The 19,112-nt window shown below is 59.0% G+C and overlaps 1 protein-coding gene across 1 annotated transcript in view; it reads right to left on the bottom strand.

Annotated features, from left to right (window-relative positions):
• HMCN2 (hemicentin 2) overlaps nt 1-19,112 on the bottom strand; it is a 139,232-nt gene that overhangs the window by 98,118 nt on the left and 22,002 nt on the right. The window contains exons 5-15 of the mRNA XM_069476953.1: nt 16,605-16,776; nt 15,903-16,009; nt 14,899-15,019; nt 12,741-13,004; nt 9,762-9,906; nt 9,113-9,234; nt 7,718-7,990; nt 6,493-6,634; nt 5,934-6,061; nt 5,356-5,469; nt 3,658-3,807 (exon numbers count right to left, since the gene is read on the bottom strand). Of these exons, the coding sequence (XP_069333054.1) occupies nt 3,658-3,807; nt 5,356-5,469; nt 5,934-6,061; nt 6,493-6,634; nt 7,718-7,990; nt 9,113-9,234; nt 9,762-9,906; nt 12,741-13,004; nt 14,899-15,019; nt 15,903-16,009; nt 16,605-16,776 (1,738 nt within the window). The remainder of the gene's footprint in view (nt 1-3,657; nt 3,808-5,355; nt 5,470-5,933; nt 6,062-6,492; nt 6,635-7,717; nt 7,991-9,112; nt 9,235-9,761; nt 9,907-12,740; nt 13,005-14,898; nt 15,020-15,902; nt 16,010-16,604; nt 16,777-19,112) is intronic.

Here is a 19,112-nt window from a genome sequence, read left to right as displayed (position 1 = left end):
AGAAGGGAGTCTCAGGCCCAAAGACTGTGCAGATGGACAAAGAGGACCCTGGTGAGGGGACAGCCACAACAGCCCGTCCCCCGAGGACTCAGAGGAATCCTCTCCCCACTGAGAGGTCCTGCCATTCGGCCTGGGCCAGGGCCACAAGGTGACTTTGCTCCACACAGAAATATTAAAAATTACGTTTGACAGCTACGTTGGCACCAAGGCATATAGAATCCAGGCTGGATTCATCTTTATTCATTATTAGTCATTTTTTTCTTCTGGTTTTGAAAGAAACTAAAATGAGAAGATTGTCCTGGACCCCTAAAATATCGGGGGCCTGGCGCAGGTACCAACTTCACCTGATGGGAAAGCGGCCCGGAGCCGGCTGCTCCACCCGGAGCCCGGGCCTCCCCCCCTGCCCCCGGCTGGCCGGGGGACCCTCAGCGCCCACGAAACACCCGCACCCCTTGCTGCCCGACTCAGCCACCCGGCAAGCAGGAGCCTCTGGGTGGGGATAAGAAGCCGGGGCTGGAACGAGAGGACGGAAAGAGGACAAACACCCCTGCAGAGAGAAACGGAGTGACGCACAGCGAGCAGCTCAGGGCCCTGCACGCAGGAGGGGGCGCCTGTGCAGAGCCGGCCACCTGCCACGTGATGGGCCACTGCGCCTCACCCAGCCCTTGTCACCCCCCGGCCTGGGCACGGGAGGCACGGGTGCGGACAGGCACCCGAGTGTGCGGATCACTCATTCCACGCACGCCCGAGGGAAGCACATCGTCTCCCGAGTGCCCCGTGAGCAGCCCCACTTCACGGTGACGAACGTGAGGCTCAGAGCGGCAGGTAACTCAGCCAAACGGGCACAGGATCTGCACGTGGACCCAGGACTCTTGGCAAGTGCCAGGCCAGGAGATGCAAAAGGGCCTCGCGGGCCAGTCCCCCAATGCGGGCACTTGCTCGGTAGGGGAGGAGGCTGCCTTCCTTCCTGTGCCCCAGCCACCATCAGGACGCCAGTTCCTGCTCAAGAGCAGAAAATAAGCACAGTGCCCGCCCGTTCCCGGCCTCTGCCAGCCTGGCCAGGAAAGCCAGGGCACGGCTGCCACCCAGACGGGCAGGAAATTCCATCTGCCAGCACCGCTGCCAGGCAGGCTCACCCCAGACCCACAGGTGCTGGGCCATTCTCCATCCTGTCCCTGACCTGAAGGCCAGAGGCCACCAGTGGCCACCACTCTGCCTCTGGAGTGCCAGCCACCTCCTCCCTCTAACGCGGGGAAATGGCTCCAAGGCCAATGTAGACAGACAAAGGAACAGGATTGGGCGGGCGCAACAGCCCGGACCCCAAAGAAATAAGGCTTTGCCAAAAAGAAACTGGATGTGGACAAAAGATGACAATGCCATTGCCATGCCGGGGGCACCCTCTCTGCTCACCCGGCACCCTGGCTAAGAACAGTGACCATAGCTTTCTCAGGGCCCTTGTGCCGTGGGCCTTTCTTATCTCTCGCTCGCACACCGTCTCGGGGACATTTTGCCAACCAGGAGCCTGCGGCAGGGGAAGCGAGGTCCAGGCTCACCTGGTTGGAAGTGTCAGGCTCACGGCCGGGGCTGAACGTGCAGACCCTCGGCTCAGATAGCTCGGCCACTCGCCTACTGTGTGGCCTTGGGCAAGCACTTACCCTCTCTGAGCCACAATTTTGTAAAGGGGATAGTGATAGCCCCCACCTCCCAAGGTCGTTGTGAGGATTCCATGAATTAGCACATGACGTGGCTTAGAGCTGGCCCTGGCCAGCGAACACCATAGACGTGTGAGCCCATGTCTTTCTTGTTGTTACAACCAGGCTCCGCCACAGCTTCCCCACCACCGCCACCAGGCGTTCAGCCGCACAGCGGGCAAGTCTGAGCACGCTGCTGTCCTCACAGAAACCTCTCACGCCCCGCAGGATGAGTGCAGACGCCTCTGCAGCTCCCAGGCCCGGAGTGACCCGTAGCAGGCAGCAGCTGTCTGCACCTCCCCTGCCCCCACATCTCACTCCCTGCGCTTCTCTTGCCCTGGGCAGATTTGCACGTGCTGTTCCCTTTGCCTGGAACACCGTTTCCCGGCTCTTCCTCTGATGGATTGCTTCTGGTTTCAGGTTGGATATCACCTCTTCCAAGAAGCCCTCCCACCCCCAGTGCTGGATCAGCCTCCTTCTCTGGGCACCCACAGCCCCTGAAGGCACTGTCCCCAAATGCTCTGTGCCCTGGGCACGCCAACTGCCTGTCTTCTGTTCTCTCTCCTGATCCCACAGCAACATGAAGCAGATGACATGTCTCACCTGCCATTGTGTCTCCAACACAAAGTCTGGCTCACAGGCACCTGGTGACCTTGTGTTGGAAGAATGAATGACGGAAAAAGCAAATGAATGAAGGCCAAGGGCGCCCCCAGCCTGGGAGCATCCCGACCCTGAGCCAGCACTACTCCCCCCAGGGCCAGACGAGGCCTGCTCCTGCCAAAACCCTGCCAGGACCTCCTTGGCCACCCCACCCAGCCCTGGCACAGCCTGTCCCATTCCGCCCAGACAAGTACATTCCCAATTCTCTGTGCTTCCCTAGAACTCCCAGCACCTGTCTGTCCCGCCACCGCCGCAGCAAACACTCAGAGCCTGATCCATCCTGGCTTGGGTGCCAAGGAGCTGTGCCCACGGCTTCCGAGCAAGTCCCAGTGCCTGGAACCCAGGCCTGGAACTTAGACATCTTGGAAATCCCAGCCAAGGCCATGTACTGGCCATAGAAGCATTCAGACCCCCTCTGTAGAAAGCGGATAATCACCCCTCTGTTTATTGAGCTATCACGATGGGCCCACCCCGGGCCAGCACCACATGCCTGACTTCACTGAGTCACCACAGCAACCTAGCGAGGGAGTGGTAGGGTCAGCCCCACCTCACAGATGGGAAAACCGAGGCTTCATGACTGGACCAAAGCACATAGATGGTAAGTGCCAGAGTCGAGACTGGAACTCAGGCCTCAGTGATGAGAGGAGATCTCAGCCCCAGCTGGAACTAAACCGTCTCTGTGGCGGGCAGCAGCCTCCCAGATGGCCCCAGGCCCTGCCTCCGGGTAGGCACACCTGTGCAGCCCCCCACCACATTGCCCCGGGGTGGCCTGTGTGACAGGGAGGGTGCCAGAGGTGGTGGAACGCTACCTCCAAGACTGCAGCTGGTCTCAAGAGATGGCGGCTTCCGCCTTGGATTCTCTCCCTCCCCACCCTCTCTCCCCCCTTTGGAAGTCATGTCATGAGAAGCTTCCGGAGAAGCCCACATGGTGAGGAACAGCCTCCCGTCAACAGCGTGGGTGAGCCTGAGTGGGTGCCCTCCCCCAAGCAACCCTGGGCTGACAGCAGCCAACATATCGCTCACAGTCTCGTGGAGGACCCCAGGCCAGCGTCACCCAGCCGAGCCGCTGCAGGTTCCTGACCCTCACAGGGTGAGAGGATAAACACATACTGTCTAAGCCACAAAGTTTTGGGGCACTTTGTTACCCCGCAAGAGATGGCACATGCCGTCCCCCTCCCGACATCCCTTGTCCCCGTGTGCTCTGGATCCACATGACAAATCCACACTGCCGGTCTGTGGCGGAGTGCTCCCCACCCCGCGCAGAGGCAGGGCAGAGGGCTGGCAGGGGAGACAGGTGTACACTCACGTCCAACCGCCAGCTGGATTTCCGCAGAGGCGTCACCCAGCTCATTGACAGCTCGGCAGGTGTAGACGCCAGCATCCCTCTCCTGAGCCGCGGGGATCCGCAGCGTCCCAGAGCTGGAGCCCTCCGGGGCCAGGATCATCTCAAGACCTCCTGGGCCAGAGACGAAAAAGCATGAGCCGGCACCCTTGGTACCATGGGGGAGGGTGGGTGGAGGCAGATTCACCCCCAAAGACAGAACCCCCACGCCCAGCCCTGTAGGGGGCTTGGGTCTTCTCCAAGCCCCTCTGTTGACCAGGGGGGCTCAGCCAACCCCCCAACATAACAGGTGTGTGCCCCAAGAGCCCCACACCTGGGCCTCCCACCTGGCGCCCACCCCTCAGCCCCAGGTCTAGCCTGGGATTTGGGTCAGCTCTGGGAGGGGCCGGGGGACCCTGAGGTGCCCACACCCTGCTGACGGCCACCTCTCTGAGGCCTCACCCAGGTGGCCTCCCTGGCATCTGCCCTGAGCACCCCTCACTTGTCCTGCCTGACGTCTCCCCCCAGGCTCCTGTACCCGACAGACTCCCCTGATTCTGATACCTGCTTTTAAATGAAAGTAAATTAAATTTTGTATTTTCTTTGTTGTGGTAAAATATACGTAACATAAAACTTACTGTCTTAGCCATTCTTAAGTGTTCAGTTTGGTGGCATCAAGCACATGCGCACGGCTGTGCAGCCATCACCCCCATCCATCCATGAAACACGAGCCCCAACCCCTCCTCCCCAGCAGCCACCATCTACGTTCCGTCCCTGTGAGCCGCCTGCGCGGTGCCTGGGGGAGGGAGAACCAGGTCCTCTCTGCGCGTCCGGCCTGTCCCCTGAGCACAGCGCCCTCCTGCTTGGCCACACTACGCCTGCAGCAGGGTCTCCCTCCTTCTCAGGCTGAACAATGTTTCATGGTGAGACCCCCTTTTAACAGGGGCTCTTGGCTGGCGCAGGCCGTGTCACACATGCCGAGTAAGGAGTCCTGAAGCCTCTGCCATCTGCCAGCTGGCACCCCGGACAGAATGCGCAACCCTGAGCTAACCCCACCGCCCTGCCTGTCAGAGTCACGGGGAGCTCTGACGACATCCCATCCAGGGGGGCAGAGGGGGGTGCGCCCAGGTGGGAGGGGGCATTCTCGGTGACCCTGGCTGATACTTGAGAGGGGGCCAGTGTCCTGCTCTGAGACAGACTGAGACAGCCACCCCAGGACCCTGCCAACCAGGCTCCAGCACAGCATCAGGCTCCGTGAAACATGCCACGCCATTACCGCAGAGCCTCAGACAACCCTGTCACCATTTCAGATTTCAGATAATCACACCATCGCCATCACCGTCACCAAGTACACCGAGCTCGGCCCACGTGCCAGGCTTGTTCTAAAACCTTTACATACATGGGCTCATTTAATCCTCACACAACCAACCTATCTTCCATTTTCCCACCCATTTTCCAGATAAGAAAACTGAGGCTCAGAGATGCCCAAGGTCACCCAGGGAGCCAGAATTCAAATCTGAGTCTGACTCGATCCTGCTCCTAACACCTGCCTCAGCTGTGTCGACACTGGCCGGGGGAGGACAGGGCTGCTGGGACCAGCCAGCACTCCCCGGACACCCCATCAGAGCGCCCCCCGCCTCCGTATTCCTTCAGGGCCCCGCAGGCCAGTCTCCCCCAACCTACCTCGGTACCAGACGACCCGGGGCGGGGGGACCCCCGACGCCTCACACGCCAGCACGGCCTCCTCCCCCACGGCAGCGAGCACCACGCCGTTTATAGCAGAGACCGTCGGTGGGTCTGTATGGGGACCAGAGGGCGACTTCGGGAGCAACCCTCGAAGGCGCTAAAGGGAGCCCCTCCCCCGCTCACCCGAAACCCGCCTCCTCGCTGCCAGGAGCACCCCGGCTCAATCCACCTCAGGGCCTCTGCCCCCCACAACTCCCCCAGACTGGAACACTGTCCCCACAGGGGACCCTATGGCAAAGGTCACCTCTTCAGAGAGCCTGGCCGAGTCCTGGGGGGTGGCCACTTTTCCCTCTGGTCACTCCCTCACACCGCCCACTCCTCGCGCTCCGCGGCGAAGGCATCTGGGTCACCTATCTGCGTGTCTGTTTTGTGCCTCCTCATTAGAATATAAGCTCTACCCAGAAAGGGACCATCTGCCCACAGCCGTGCCCCAGTGCCTGACACATAATAAATACAGTAAACATTTGTGGGCGGGCGGGAGGGAGGCCCCTCCTGAGACACCGTGGCCCGAGTACCTGTGTAGTAGAGGGTGACGGTCTCCTGGTCCGTGCCGACCTCATTAGTGGCCTGGCAGCTGTAATTCCCAGCGTCCTCTGGGGCGAGCCCCTGAATAATCAGGGTCCCCTGGGCGTCCACGCGGATCCTGGAGTCGTGCCATAAACACATGCCAGGTCACACAAGGCACTGTCCGTTGTGAGTAACAAATTAACAACAGTACCAGTGATGGCTGTTCTGCACTGACCGCTTGCTCGGGCCCGGCTGTGTGCTAAGTCCTTTATGTATATTTTCTTTTTTAATTCACGAGGCTCAGAGGGGTGAGACGGTTTGCACAAGGTCACACAGCCCGAGCAGCGGTGGAGGCTGGAGCCCGGCCCCCCCCCCACCCCCCCGCCCACCGAGCCCACACTGCGGCACCCGCTGCGCTTCCAACGCGCTCTCGCACCTGCGTCTCAAGCAATCCCAGGAGGAGGGCAGGCAAACGCCACTCCCCATCTCTCCCAGGTAAGGAGACCAAGGCCCGGAGAGGTCCCCTGAGAGTCCCTCTGTCCGCCTCTGTGAGGGTGGGCCCCTCACCTGCTGTCCTCTGGCAGGGCGCGGCCATCACGGCTCCAGGAGATGTGAGGTGTGGGGTGGCCCGAGGCCGAGCAGCTGACCTTCACCTCCACGCCCTGGGAGAAGCGCTGGGACCTGGTGTGGATGCTCACCTGTGGGGCCTCTGGGGCCCAAAGAGTGGACAGGTGGGGACAAGCCCATCAGAGTAGCTGTGCCAGCCCAGGTGCCCAGCCCCAGGCCCCTTTCCCCCAACCCAGGCACAGATGGGTGAGACGGAGCAAGCAAAGGCCCCCAAAAGGCCCGAATCCCCGGAGTGGCTCCCTGGGAGCTGGGGTAGACCAGGCGGCCACCCACGCACACCCCAGCCTGGAGCCTTGTGCTCCTTGGAGCTCCAAGCCTCTCGGGGAGCCTCAGGGGGACGTCAGGCAGCTGCCTGGCTGGGGACGGCTCTTGTCTCCAGTGACTTTGAGGCACAAAAGGCCCAAGGCCTGCCCTACTGCTGGCCCAGACTTAGGCTCTACCCTGCCCTCTGGGAGCTCACAGCACAGCAGCCTGGCCAGGTTCACACAGAGCTCACGGCCAGCTCATGCAGAAACAGCAGCCACAGCCCTCCCACGCCCTGGCAGACGCAGCTCACAGAGCTCCTTCCTGCAGAGCCTCGGTGCGGCCTCAGAGTCCTGCTCAACACACTCCAGGCCGCCACTTGGAGTCGCTGGCAGAGAGAAACTTGCTTGAAACAACTATTGTTATACTTGGGGAAACAGCACCCCAGGAGGAGGATCTGTCTAAATCCTGGGTGGACCCGAGGCCATGCCCAGATCTCAAAACGCCCCAGCGGGTGCTCTCTCCACCACTGCTCTGCCCATCTAGTCAGTGCTGCCTGGTCTCTGCTAGCACATCTGAGCTTCCACAAGGTTCCAGTATTGGTCCCTGCTCGACATACTGGGCAGGGGAAGTGGGGAGAGGGACAACAGAGGTGCTCAATGCCACGGGAAAAGGACATGACACAATGAAATTGGCTTGGCCTATAGCAGTAGAAATTTAAGTTAGATATTAGGATGAACTTCCCAACAGTGAGAACCACTAGACTTTGGCTAGGAGGTTAGAGAATCCTCTCTCCCTCAAGGTTCAGAACACACTAAAAGGGCTGATGTCGGCCAGAGATAATGTCCGAGCAGGGGATGGACTGACAGGCTTTCGGGTAAATGCTGGGTGGTGTGTTGAGTTGGGGCAGGAAAAGCCTCACCTCGCACCAGGAGCCACACGGATGCCCTTGTGACCCCATTGGGGTTGCTGGCCATGCACTGGTACCGTCCACTGTCACTGGGGATGACACCACTGACCTCCAGGGACAGGTCAGCCAGCTGGGTGACTCGGCCCGTTGAGGCCGGCAGGACCCGCCAGTCCCGGACCCACGTCAGGTTGTAGGGGGCCTCGCCGAGGACCCGGCAGGATAGAACGGCAGTCTCCCCCGGGGACACGGTCACGTTGGCGGCAGGGATCAGCTGCGGCGGGGGGTCTGCAGGGACAGGAGCACAGGAGGGACTGAGGGGCTGAGGCAGGGGAGGGCCATCCTGCAGGCCCTGGTGGTGTGCAGTCCCTGGGACCCTGCCCCAGCCCCGGCCCCGAGGCTCAGGTCGGCCTGTGCGTATCGCTCAGGACACGTCTGCCAGCAGCGCGGGTGACCAGCACTGCTCACCATCCCGGGACATTGTCGCCCAGGGGTGGGGGGCTCACTTCCCCCACCGCCATCATACACCCCCGAGGGCCGCATGGCATGTGCCTGCTTTGCAAACGGCAGCCAACTGTAACATGCAACACGCCCTGCAACCCTCCACAGCCTCTGGCCCGTGACTCCACCCCGGGAAATGAGGCCTTGGAGGTCACCAGCAAGGGAAACACGCTCAGACCATCTCTATGGCAGCAGCAGGCTGTGGATGGCAGCCGAAACATGCCCCAAAGGGGGGACACGCTAAGAAAACTGCTATCTGGATAAAAGCCACAAGAAGTGACAAGATCAGAGAAAGCTCTGAAAGGAAGTAAATCAAAATGGTACAATGCAGGGATTCCAAGTTCTTTTATCTGCTTTTTGCCTGTTGATGTTTTTCTGGTCTCCTACGAGGAGCAGGTGCTATTTTTTGTGCTCAGATGTAGAGAGGCTAATCTTCCCATGCACACTGGGTTCCTTTTCTTCTCTACAGAGCAGCTTAGGTTTGTAATTTTTAAAACAAAGCCAATTTCATTTCAAGACAGTCCGTGGCGTTTCTGATCTTCCCAGCTTGATGGTGCCATCCTGGCGGGGACCCGGACGCGTTAAAGGATCAGGACCACAAGATGGACAGTGGCCGCTGAACAGGCCTGGGGTTCTGGCTAAACTCCAAGAAGCCAGGGGTGGGATTAAGGCTGAGCAGGGCAAGCGTGACCCGAGCCGGGGTCCTTGCCACACAGGCCATTCGGGGTGAGACGGCCCCAAATAGGGGCAGCAGCAGGTGTCGGCATGGGAGCCGGCCTCTGGCTGGTGGACGGTCCCCGGCAGCTGGCTGGCCAGTGTGCGCCCCATGGAGGGAGATGGCTGGAGGGGATCCTAGACGGAAGAGTCCGGGAAGGAGGATGGCATGCGGAAGGGCACCAAGGGACAGACCTGTGACGACAATCTGGGCATCTGCTCGTCCAGTGCCAGCCCTGCTGACTGCCGTGCACTCGTACGTGCCTTCCTCCGCCCGGGAGGCCCGTGGGATCTCCCAGCTGCTGTTTCCTGACGCCCTACAGACAGAGAACAGCAGGAGACACGATCACACTGACTCCAGCTGGGTCTCCCCACCTCGTCTGGCCTCTGCCCCCTGAATCCTGCCCAGAGGGAGACCACACATCCTCCGTGGGCCCTGACAAGAGGAGGCAAGCAGCCGGAGATGTGTGACTCCATGACATGCTGGGTGGCTCTGAGCAAGTCCCTTCCCTTTCTGAGTCCTGGACTCCCGCCCATAAGGTTAGGGCCTCGCAGGTCCTGCCTGCCCTGACCCCCATGGAGCCGGGCCCCACATGGGGTGAGAGTTCCAGGAGCTGAGGAAGGCCCAAAGCTCCTTCCCGGACCCAGCAGTGGGGGCAGTCTCAGCACCCACTCTCCCCCATCCCTCGCTGCATGGGCGTCCCCAGGCTGGGCTGCCCAGGAGGACGACATGACCAAAAGCAAGAGCCCTCTCCTGCCACCCACTCTGCTGCGGTCCCTCCAGGGTGTCAGCATCCCGGGAGCCCTGTGGCTGGGGACAATTGGCCTGCTATCAGCCACTCACTGGAAATGCCTCTCCTCGCCCAGCCGGGCTCCGTCTCGCCGCAGCTGCAGCCGGAAGGGGAGGGCGCTGTGCACAGAGCAGGACACCAGCAGGGGCTGGTGCAGGTAGCCGTGGATCCTGGGGGGCATGCTGACCAGGGGGGCGCCTGCAGGCAAGGACCAGCATTCAGAATTCCTCCCTGCTGCCCCCACAGCCTACACTGGCCACACTTGGTGACACAGAGACCCACAGAGATAAACCAGGAGCCAGAAGGCCAGGATTGAACCCCCGGCTCCACTAGTCAGTGGTCACCGAGAGCAAGTCGCTTCACCTCTTAAGCCTCAGTTTCCAACTCCACACAATGGGGCGGTCATGGTATTGCTCTCGTCGTGTTGTTTTGTTTGTTTTGTATGTTTGTTTAGAGACAAAGGTCTTGTTCTGTCGCCTGGGCTGGAGCGCAGTGGCACGATCCATAGCTCACTGCAGCCTTGAACTCTTGGGCTCAAGTGATCCTCCTGCCTCAGCCTCCCGACTAGCTGGGACTACAGGAGCACACTACCACGCCTGGCTAATTTTTTTTCTTATTTTTTGTAGAGATGGGGTCTCACTATGTTGCCCAGGCTGGTCTCAAACTCTTGGCCTCAAGTGATCCTTCCACCTCAGCCTCCCAAATTGCTGGGATTGGAATTACAGGCGTGAACCACTGTGCTCAGCTACATCGTGTCATGTTGTTTTGAGGAGTTGGGGAGAAGTGTTGTGTGGCGAGCACGTGGCATGAAGCACGTGGCATCACAAGCTCTGCCAGGTGCAGCTCCCGGGGCCATTTGGTTTACGGGAAGGACATTCAACTCAAGACTGGCCCGCGTGGACCAGCCCTCCTGACACTGCACCAGCATCGTCTCGAGTGTCTGGGACCAGTTCCGAAATCTCATGAAATGCTCCCCAGACTGGATGGGGCTCTCCAGGGCTGTGGGTGGGTTTGTGCAATTGCTCCTCTGCCCAGAGGTCAGTTCTACCCAAATTTGTTGGAGGGAGGCCTTTTCATTTAAAAATAAGCATAGTTGGAGCATGGCTGTGAATGCGAAATTCACACGCATTTTTGAGATAAAACAAGACGCTTCAATGAAATCTCACAGCTTGTTAAGCCCCACGGGGCCTCCACCAGACACCACTGCCACCCCCCCCCCACCCCGGCCTGACCCTGGTCTTGAGAGGACATGTTCTCCTCCCGTGGCTGTCGGAACCATTCCAGTGGAGAAGTCTGAGAAACACCCTGCAGGGGCAGCCGTGGCCCCGCAGAGCTGGGGGATCCCCGGCAGGCTCGCAGCCCTCGCATTGCCCTTTCCCGTTCCCGCCAGGGCAGAGATGCTCCAGGGGTGAGACAATGCGCCAGACCTCCCCAGAGCACAGAGCTGGGGGTGGGATGTGGCGGGTGACATCATGCTCCAGGCTGCCTGCCACATCTCGTCCCCCGGGAGACGGGTGTCAGACCATCCAGCCACGTCCTTGGCTGTGTGCAAAGCAGCCGCTGCTCACCCACACACCCTGGGAGCCTCAGCCAGGCCAGCACAGGCGTCCCTTGCCATGAGCTGAGAGGGCCCAGGCCCCCAGGCCACCCCCATCTCTCCAAACCCAGAGCCACCTGCTCCAAGGCAAACGCCCAGCTTCCCAGACCTGGATGGCGGGGCAGGAGGCAAAAACCCAAACCACACCCCTCCCCTCCATGCCCATCTAGAGCCAAGATGGAGACCAAAAGCCAGAGCTAAACCCAAACCCTTGGATCCCTCTGAAAGAGCAGGGGAAAGAAAACAGGAGCTGCTATTCCCCTGCTGAAACGCCTTCCTGAAAATTCCTCCTCAAAGCTGTGAAGGCCAAGGGAAGAGAGGCCCAGGAGCCACAGCAGGAGGGTGGAGGCTGGGAGGCTGGAAAGAAGAGGTCCCCGGCTCCCCCACCCAGGCCCACCCTGCCCCACCCAGGTCCTCAGTCCTCTGTCCCACCATGGCCACCATGGCCAGCCTCAGGAGCCAGCTCTCCCTCCCCTCTCTGCACCCCTATTTGAAGTGGGAGAGGAGGCCGCCTTTCACCGAGGTCCCCCGCAAAGCAGTGCTGGAATGTCAGTGACATCCACGTCCAGGGGAAGAGGGTGGAGGGCGGGAGGAAGGCAGGGAAGCCCAGTGAGGAGGCCTGATGGCCAGCGAGCCCAGACACCCCTGCTAGGACCAGAGGCAGACGTGGACAGCCAGCGACTACACCTGCCTTCTGGGAGCTTCTGGCCCAGAAGGTGAGACCTGAGGGACACAAGGAAGCCAGCAAAAAGCCACATGTGTGGGAACCAGCACAGCATGACCAAAGATGGGATGACAAAATGGCCTGTTCCGACAACGAGCCAACGGTAACAGCAGCTGCCGCGTGGAAGGCCTCGCCCACTGGCCCCACGCCCCGAGCTCCGCAGCGCTGTCTCGTGTGCACAGCTATGGAACCCCAGAGCAGCCCTGTGGGGCGGGTGGTCTCAGCTTCCTCACCTACACAATGGGGACACACCTCAGAACTGTTGCAGGCATCAGTGAGCTGGCGCGTGGCAGGACCTGGCCCTACACAGGCCCACGGAAAGTGCCCCAAAGGGTGACTAGGATGACTGTGATAATGACGTGACTGAGTGTGAAAGAGCAGACACCCCCTCTGCCCTGCCCACCGCCGCGTCTGACGCAGGGTAGAGACTAAATCGAACGTCGGACAGGTGGCTGGCTGGACAGACGGGTGCCCAGATGGGGAGGGTGGGTGGGTGGGTGGGTGGATGGATGAGTGGATAGATGGATGACTTCGCTCTAAATCCCTGAGCTGAGGGCCACAACTGAAGCATCTCAGTATTTAGCGTAACGCCTTACAGGGAAGAGCTGTCCTTAGAAGCCTAAGGAACAAACGTTTCCTATCTAATCAGGGAAGGCTTCCAGGGCTCTGAGTGAGCCAGGGAGCCGGAGGACAAAAGAGCCACCCACTCACCTGGGGGCACCCCGCTGTAGGAAACTCCAGACACGCGGAGGAGGGTGTGTCCCTCGGGGTCCTTGCCCTTCACCTTGAGGTAGAAGCGCTCCTGGGGGGCGTGGAAGGGCGGCCCGCCCCACAGCTGGTGGGCGGATCCGTTGGAGAGGGGCCGAGTGGGCAGAGTCAGGAGGGGCTGCCCCGAGCTGCGCGTGAGCTCCACGGAGTCGAGGCGGCCGGGGGCCTGCAGGCCCGTGGAGTTGATCACCAGGGAGATGGGGACCCCTGCAGAGGGAGGGCGAGGAGCGAGGTGCTGGCGTCGTGTTGGGCTCCGTGACCCTCCTCAGGCAGGGGCCCGGGGCTGCACCCCGGAGGTCCAGCCTGCTCTGCCCTCCTTACCTGCCCCTCCTTCTCTACCCAGCCCTGTGCCTACTAATGCTGGAGGGGGCAGGCGGAGAGGGCGCCCTGCTACTGTCCGTGGTACTGAAATGCCGCTGCCCTTCCACCCCACGGCTTCGCACGGGGCAGACCCGGGAGGGGCCTGTCTCTCCCCCCCAGCACGGACTCTGCCGTCCTCAGCCAGCCTCGGGGAGCAGCCTCTGGCACTGCCCGGCCTCCCCACGCCCAGTTTTCTCCGCTTTTCTTTTCTCTCCTGATGGAAACGTGGTACTTTTCACACGGTCCCAGGAGAGGCAGAACTGGACTCGGTTTCACAATTCCTTTAGTTGGTTTAGGGACATCGGTCACGTCTTTCCCTTTTTGGACAGCTGTGCATTTTTTCTCTCTCAGGGATCATAAACTGGGGCTATGGATGTGGTCAATGGGGTCCATGAAACGTCTTAAAACTTTGGAAGAGACATTGAACAATCAGGAAAGGGCGTGCAAGAATCTAGAAGTCCAGATTCCTTTGAACACTCAAGCGTGTCAGTGCCGGGCCCCATTCCCACGTTGGAACAATCACCTTGGGACAATGGTGTGTCACCGCTGCTCCCGGTGGTCCAAGGCCCCACTGTTCAATGAGCCACAGCCTCCCACACTCCCTGGTGTCCCCAGCACTGAGGCCAACTGTCAACGCTATTTATCATTGGCTCACACTGTTCCTCTTCTTTTAAAAAATGCCTTGGACCCACATCCTTATCAGGAGCAGAAACACAACAGGGGCACGTGTGGCCTCCTGCACCCACTCCTCTGTGGATGGGCCCTGGGGACACGCCAGCCCTCAATCCCTCTGGCACTACATTTAGGTTTCTTTTCCGCTATTGGCAAAACAAACCCAAAATGAGCAAGCCGCCCCTTTTCACTTTAAAGACATGATCGCTGGTCCTGGCAGGAACCCAGCGAGGGCTGACAAGATCAACAAACATCAGCGAAGACACAGACTCGAGAGAAAGCCCTAAGGGTCTGGCCTGCACCATTTTTGGTTGCTGTTCAGTGGTCCGGAGTCAGCCTGACCTGGTCTGGCCCCTCCTCGTCTCTCTTCAGAGCTGGTCCCAGCAAATCCTCCAATGGCCCGTGGCAAGGACCATATTTTCCAAACCTTACATTGGGACCCCTGTTTCCAAACTGTAAATTGGGACCCTTGATCTGGCCTCCAGATGGTGTTTTCTAGCATGGAGCTCAGGCAGCCTGAGCCGGGGCCCCTGCCTGCCTGCGCCCTGTGTGAGGGACACAGGCGTCCTCAGGCCCTGTGGGTGGCTTCCAATCAGGAAACTGATGCTGTGCCTAGGCTACTACAACCCCCTGAGCCTTGGGGCACCCAAATGTCCCCTGGCACACTCATTCCTTCGGAGCAGGGCACCGTCTCCTCCTCAGTAACCCCGGCTCGCTGGCGCCGGCCCCTCCACGGCACGGCCTGACGTTCGCCGGGAAACTGAGGAGCGGGACGGACTCTACACGCAAGGTTTTGACAAAAAGAAAGGAGGGGTGAGAATTCAGTGGCAAAGGGGACACCAGAAGGTCCTGGAGGCCTTTGAAGGCAGGAGGATGTTGTACAGGTAAACGTCACAGTGTCACCTAGGCTGGGGACTCAGCTTACATCGCTGTGGTCTGGAGAACGGCCACACTGAGTCCTTCACACTCACACACGACCAAGCCCCCCCAGGCCTCCCCCTCTCCCCAAAGCCAGGCCCCTTCTCTTCAGAGGCAGCTCAGCACCGGCCACAGGGGCAGGTGACCGTACCTTGCAAGGGCCACTCGATGGTGCGGTTGAGGTCCAGAGAGGGCTGAGTGGAGAAACCAGCTCGGAAGTCGATGTTGCTGACACCTGTGATTCTCACTGAGTGGCGGCCACTGCTGTAGACCTAGCACAGGCCCAGGCCCCATGTCACCAGAGCGTCAGAGCCCAGCACCCCAGCTCCAGGGCAGGGGGTGACTGACCTGACCCGGCCCAAGTCAGCAGCTGAAATTCTCCCACCTTCGCAGGCACATGGGCAACTTCCCTGCTCCTGGCGCCCCGGCACAATGCCCCCAAGTGGAGTAGCAGAAGTCCCAGCTCACAACCCCACCTGGGAGGACTCTTGAGGCTGCCCTGCCTTTCAGCTCTCCCCCAACACCCGCAGCCCTGTCTGTCCCCCCACGTGTCTAACTCCCTGCCCTGCCTTCAGCTCTTGGCTCAAAGATGCTCAGATTGAAAGGCAGGTGGTCGGTGCTGCCACTTCACCTGCAGCACCTGGCACGGTGCCTGGCACACCATAGGTGCTCAATAAATGATGCCCAATCAGCAGGTGCTCCCGCCCTTCCAAGGCAGCAGCCTGCCCCAACCCAGGGCACTCCGCCGGGGACTGGGCCTGCCCACACCTCCTGGCCCCAGCACCTCGTAGATGGCAGCAGGCCCCACCAAGCCATACACTCAAAGTCACCCTTGCTTCTTTTACACAGTCCTCACAGGACAGGGTTCTGAGTCACAAGCCAGCTCTGTCATCCACCCCTGAACACTGAAGTCGTTTCTCCAAGTCCTTCCTAAATGTCCCCAAACTAACCCAAACCACTCTACTTCCTCTCCCTGGTGCAAAGCAGAATGCCCCTCCTTTGTCCTTGACCTTTTACTTCTGTTGATATGCCCTCATCACCACCCACCCTGCAGACCTCACAAGGCCCCAGGCCCCCCAAGGGCACACAGGACGGAGACGGCTCCAGCTCAGTGAAGCTGGTCTCCCCCGCCCCTGGCAACCCAGTGCTCCCTACCTTGATGGACCACAGCCCAAGATGCTCAGGCTTAAAGGCTACGACCTTGGCCGAGTCGGGGATGCTGAGGAGCACGTTTAGGCCCTCGTCCTTCTGCAGGATCCTCCCTGTGGAAGCCCCAAGGATTGCTCAGTGCCTGACCCTTTCCTAGGGTGACAGGGCGCTGCCTGTCTCCAGGCACCCACAGCCCCCCAAGCACTACCTCCAGGCTGCCCAGGAACTGACGAGGGGCCGTCGAGGCCCTCACCTCATTCTGCCCCACCCTCAGGTGCAGGCCGTGCACCTGGCTGCTAGGCCTGGGTGTTCATGGCATCCTCAGAGCATCATGGGGCCAGGTGACCATGTCCAAATCACACTGACCCTGCCCCTCTGTTGACCTTGAAAAGCTCCCACCTCCCCAAGCCGCCCCAGCTTCCCGTGTGGGCCCTGTGCTGTGAGTCCCTGCCACTGTGAGGCTGCGCTGATTAACATGGGGTGGGGAGCTCGGTGGGAGCCTCACATTCCAGGGGCCACCGCTGTTTTACTTCCCCTTGCTTGGCTGCTACCGGCCTTCCCGCTTCCTCACCCACCCTGGGCACCCTCTCTGCTCCCCACTTGGTGCCCCCCACTTTCTTATCCCTGGAACCTTGTGTCTTAACTCCCTCCCACTCTGGGTCTCTTTCTTTGTCCCTCCCTGAGCTTCCAGCTCCATCTTGCACGTACCCAATGGGTCTCGGACTTCGATCTCAGGCCCTGGCCCACTCAATGAGATGGTGACCTCCTTCAGGCTGGGGTCAAAGGGGAGTCTCCACGTGTGCTCGCCCTCCTCCTCGTGGTCCGTGGACAGCAGGTGCACCTTGGAGGCCTGGATAGCTGACTCCACCCACTGCAGTACCTGCAAGGTGAAAGTGAGCAGCTGATGCCACCAGGCCCCAAAATGTCCTGCTTGTGTCTGGCCGGAGGCAGGTCCCTAACTGGGGGGCCATGTGCAGAATCTGGCTCCCCCTCCCATGGGTTTTAGGCAACATACAAGATTTCCAGGTCACCCAAGGCCATCCTACTCCCCACCTTCCTACACCAGGCCTGATTCACACGTTAACACCCTCCCGGCTTCTATGGGCTCTGAGTTGTGATGCCTAAGTTGAGAGAAGGAGCACAAGCATGTCCTTCTGCTGGAAAGACTCACCTCACCTTCCTACCTGGCCAACTTCTACAGCACCCACCACCTCCTCCAGGAAGCCCTCCTGGTGACCTTACACACAGGTGAACCTGGAGATCTGGAATCTCTCCAGACCTGCGCAGCCCATAACCGTGCCCAGGCCCAGACTGTGCTCCCGCCAGGGTGCCAGGTTCCCCACGCAGGACGGAGAGGAGCTGCTATGAAGACTTCGAGTCTCTTCCCGACCCACAGAAGCGAGGAATTAGTGGATCGACTTTTCCCAGTGTTGAGAAATCTTAAACCCTTGGTTCCTATAACTGTTTATCCACTCTAAAATCTCACACGTTTTGGATAAGTCCCGCTGAGAATCAGATCAAAGGTACGGCCCCTCGGCCTAGAATGCCATAATACCCCTTAGGTACATGTTTAGGGTGTGAGTTTAGGGGCTCTCAAACTCCCTCAAAGACACACCCAGTGAGTGCAAGGACCCCATGTTAACAGCCCTTGATCTAGTCTAAGATGGTATTTCATTGGGCATAGAATTAGTTAGTTTCTCCAAGTCCTTACCATAGCCTTCAAGACCCCATATTCTGTGGCCCCAGCCACCTGTCCAAGCTGCCCTGAGGTCCCTGTGCCACTGACTCTCCCCATGCCTGCCAAGCTGGGCCCCCATGCCTCACCCAGGCAGCCCCGCCCGCACACGTGCCATTCTCCTTGCAGGAGCGCCCTGTCCCTCAGCGGCCACCTCCTGGCTGCTCTTCCCCTCCCAGCTGGAATAGGCCCCTCCAGTCCCAAACAGGTTCTGTTCCTTGGTACACACTACTTAGCTGCAACTTGCACCCCAGTTATTCACACTCGTTGGCTCCAAGCCTCTCTTCCCTATTGGCCTGGAGCTCCATGGGGGCAGAGACCCTCTGCTGTGCCCACGCATGTCTCAGCCCAGGGCTCACTGGCCGGCACAGAGAGGGCTCTCAGGAGGCGCTCGTTGACTGTGTGAGTCCAGCAGGACACACACCTCCTGGGCAGGGCCATCAGGGTTGCTGTGGTCCGCCTCCCAGACATCTCACACAATCCCTCCCCTGCCCAGTTAATGCCTCCTCCCGAGCAAGCCTCGCAGGTTCCAGCAAGGAAGCCAGAGAGGAGAGAGAGGAGGGAGCCCCCAAGTCTGGACCTTCTCTTTCCAGGCCAAGTGACCTCAAGGAGTGTCCAGTGCAAAACACAATGTACCCAGTATACACATCAGTGCCAGACCCACAGAAAGAAAAAACAACTCCAGGTGAATTCGGAACCCAGTGGCTCAACTATACTTTCTCAGCGGGAGACACCCTAAAGACAAAAAGAACTGCAAAAAAAAAAAAAAAAAAATCTTTAGTTTGTAGTTTTTATTTTGGCAGAACTATCAGTGTTGTGATTTTGAAACTATTTTAATGTATCTTTTTGGATAAAGCAAATAAGATGTTAATATTTCCTGAGTTAAGATTTTGTCTTATAACCAAATGTAAGAGAGCTGCAAGTATAAAATCAAACAAGCTAAGCAAAAGATCTGCTGTGTGACGTTTGAATCGTAAATACTCAGTACAGATAGATAGATCCAAAGCAATGATGTCTCCAAATCCCAATACCAATGATCACAGCTCGTGATCCCAGATTTTATTTCTAAATAGCATTCCCACTAGGTTCCTTGGAGAAATGGCTAATTCCAGGCCTGGGGAAGGCATTTTATAAGGTAAGCCTGGGACAACTGGTTATTCCATAAAGCAAAGAAGCTCCCAAGGACTAATGGGGACATATGAAAAGAACACAGGAACCAGCTTGAAGGAGCTCTCCCTGGAGCCCATAAAAGAACAGTAATTGTGATCAACTGAAACACACTGAATAATATAATCCATGTGCACCTAACATACTCAAAAAAAGAGAAAGCAAAATTCAGAACAGTAAAACCTCACTTGCCACCACTGAAGTTGACTTCTTAAAGAACAGTCATTCTGTAACTTTTCAATAGGAATCGTACTTCAGAGAAACCAAATCATCCCTTTTGATACACAAAAGTTCTTTTTCTTGGAAGAATGCCC

This window comes from Eulemur rufifrons, chromosome 7 (genome assembly GCF_041146395.1).
Source record: "Eulemur rufifrons isolate Redbay chromosome 7, OSU_ERuf_1, whole genome shotgun sequence".
In the NCBI taxonomy this organism is placed as follows: domain Eukaryota; kingdom Metazoa; phylum Chordata; class Mammalia; order Primates; family Lemuridae; genus Eulemur; species Eulemur rufifrons.
This window is presented reverse-complemented; position numbering and strand designations above follow the sequence as displayed.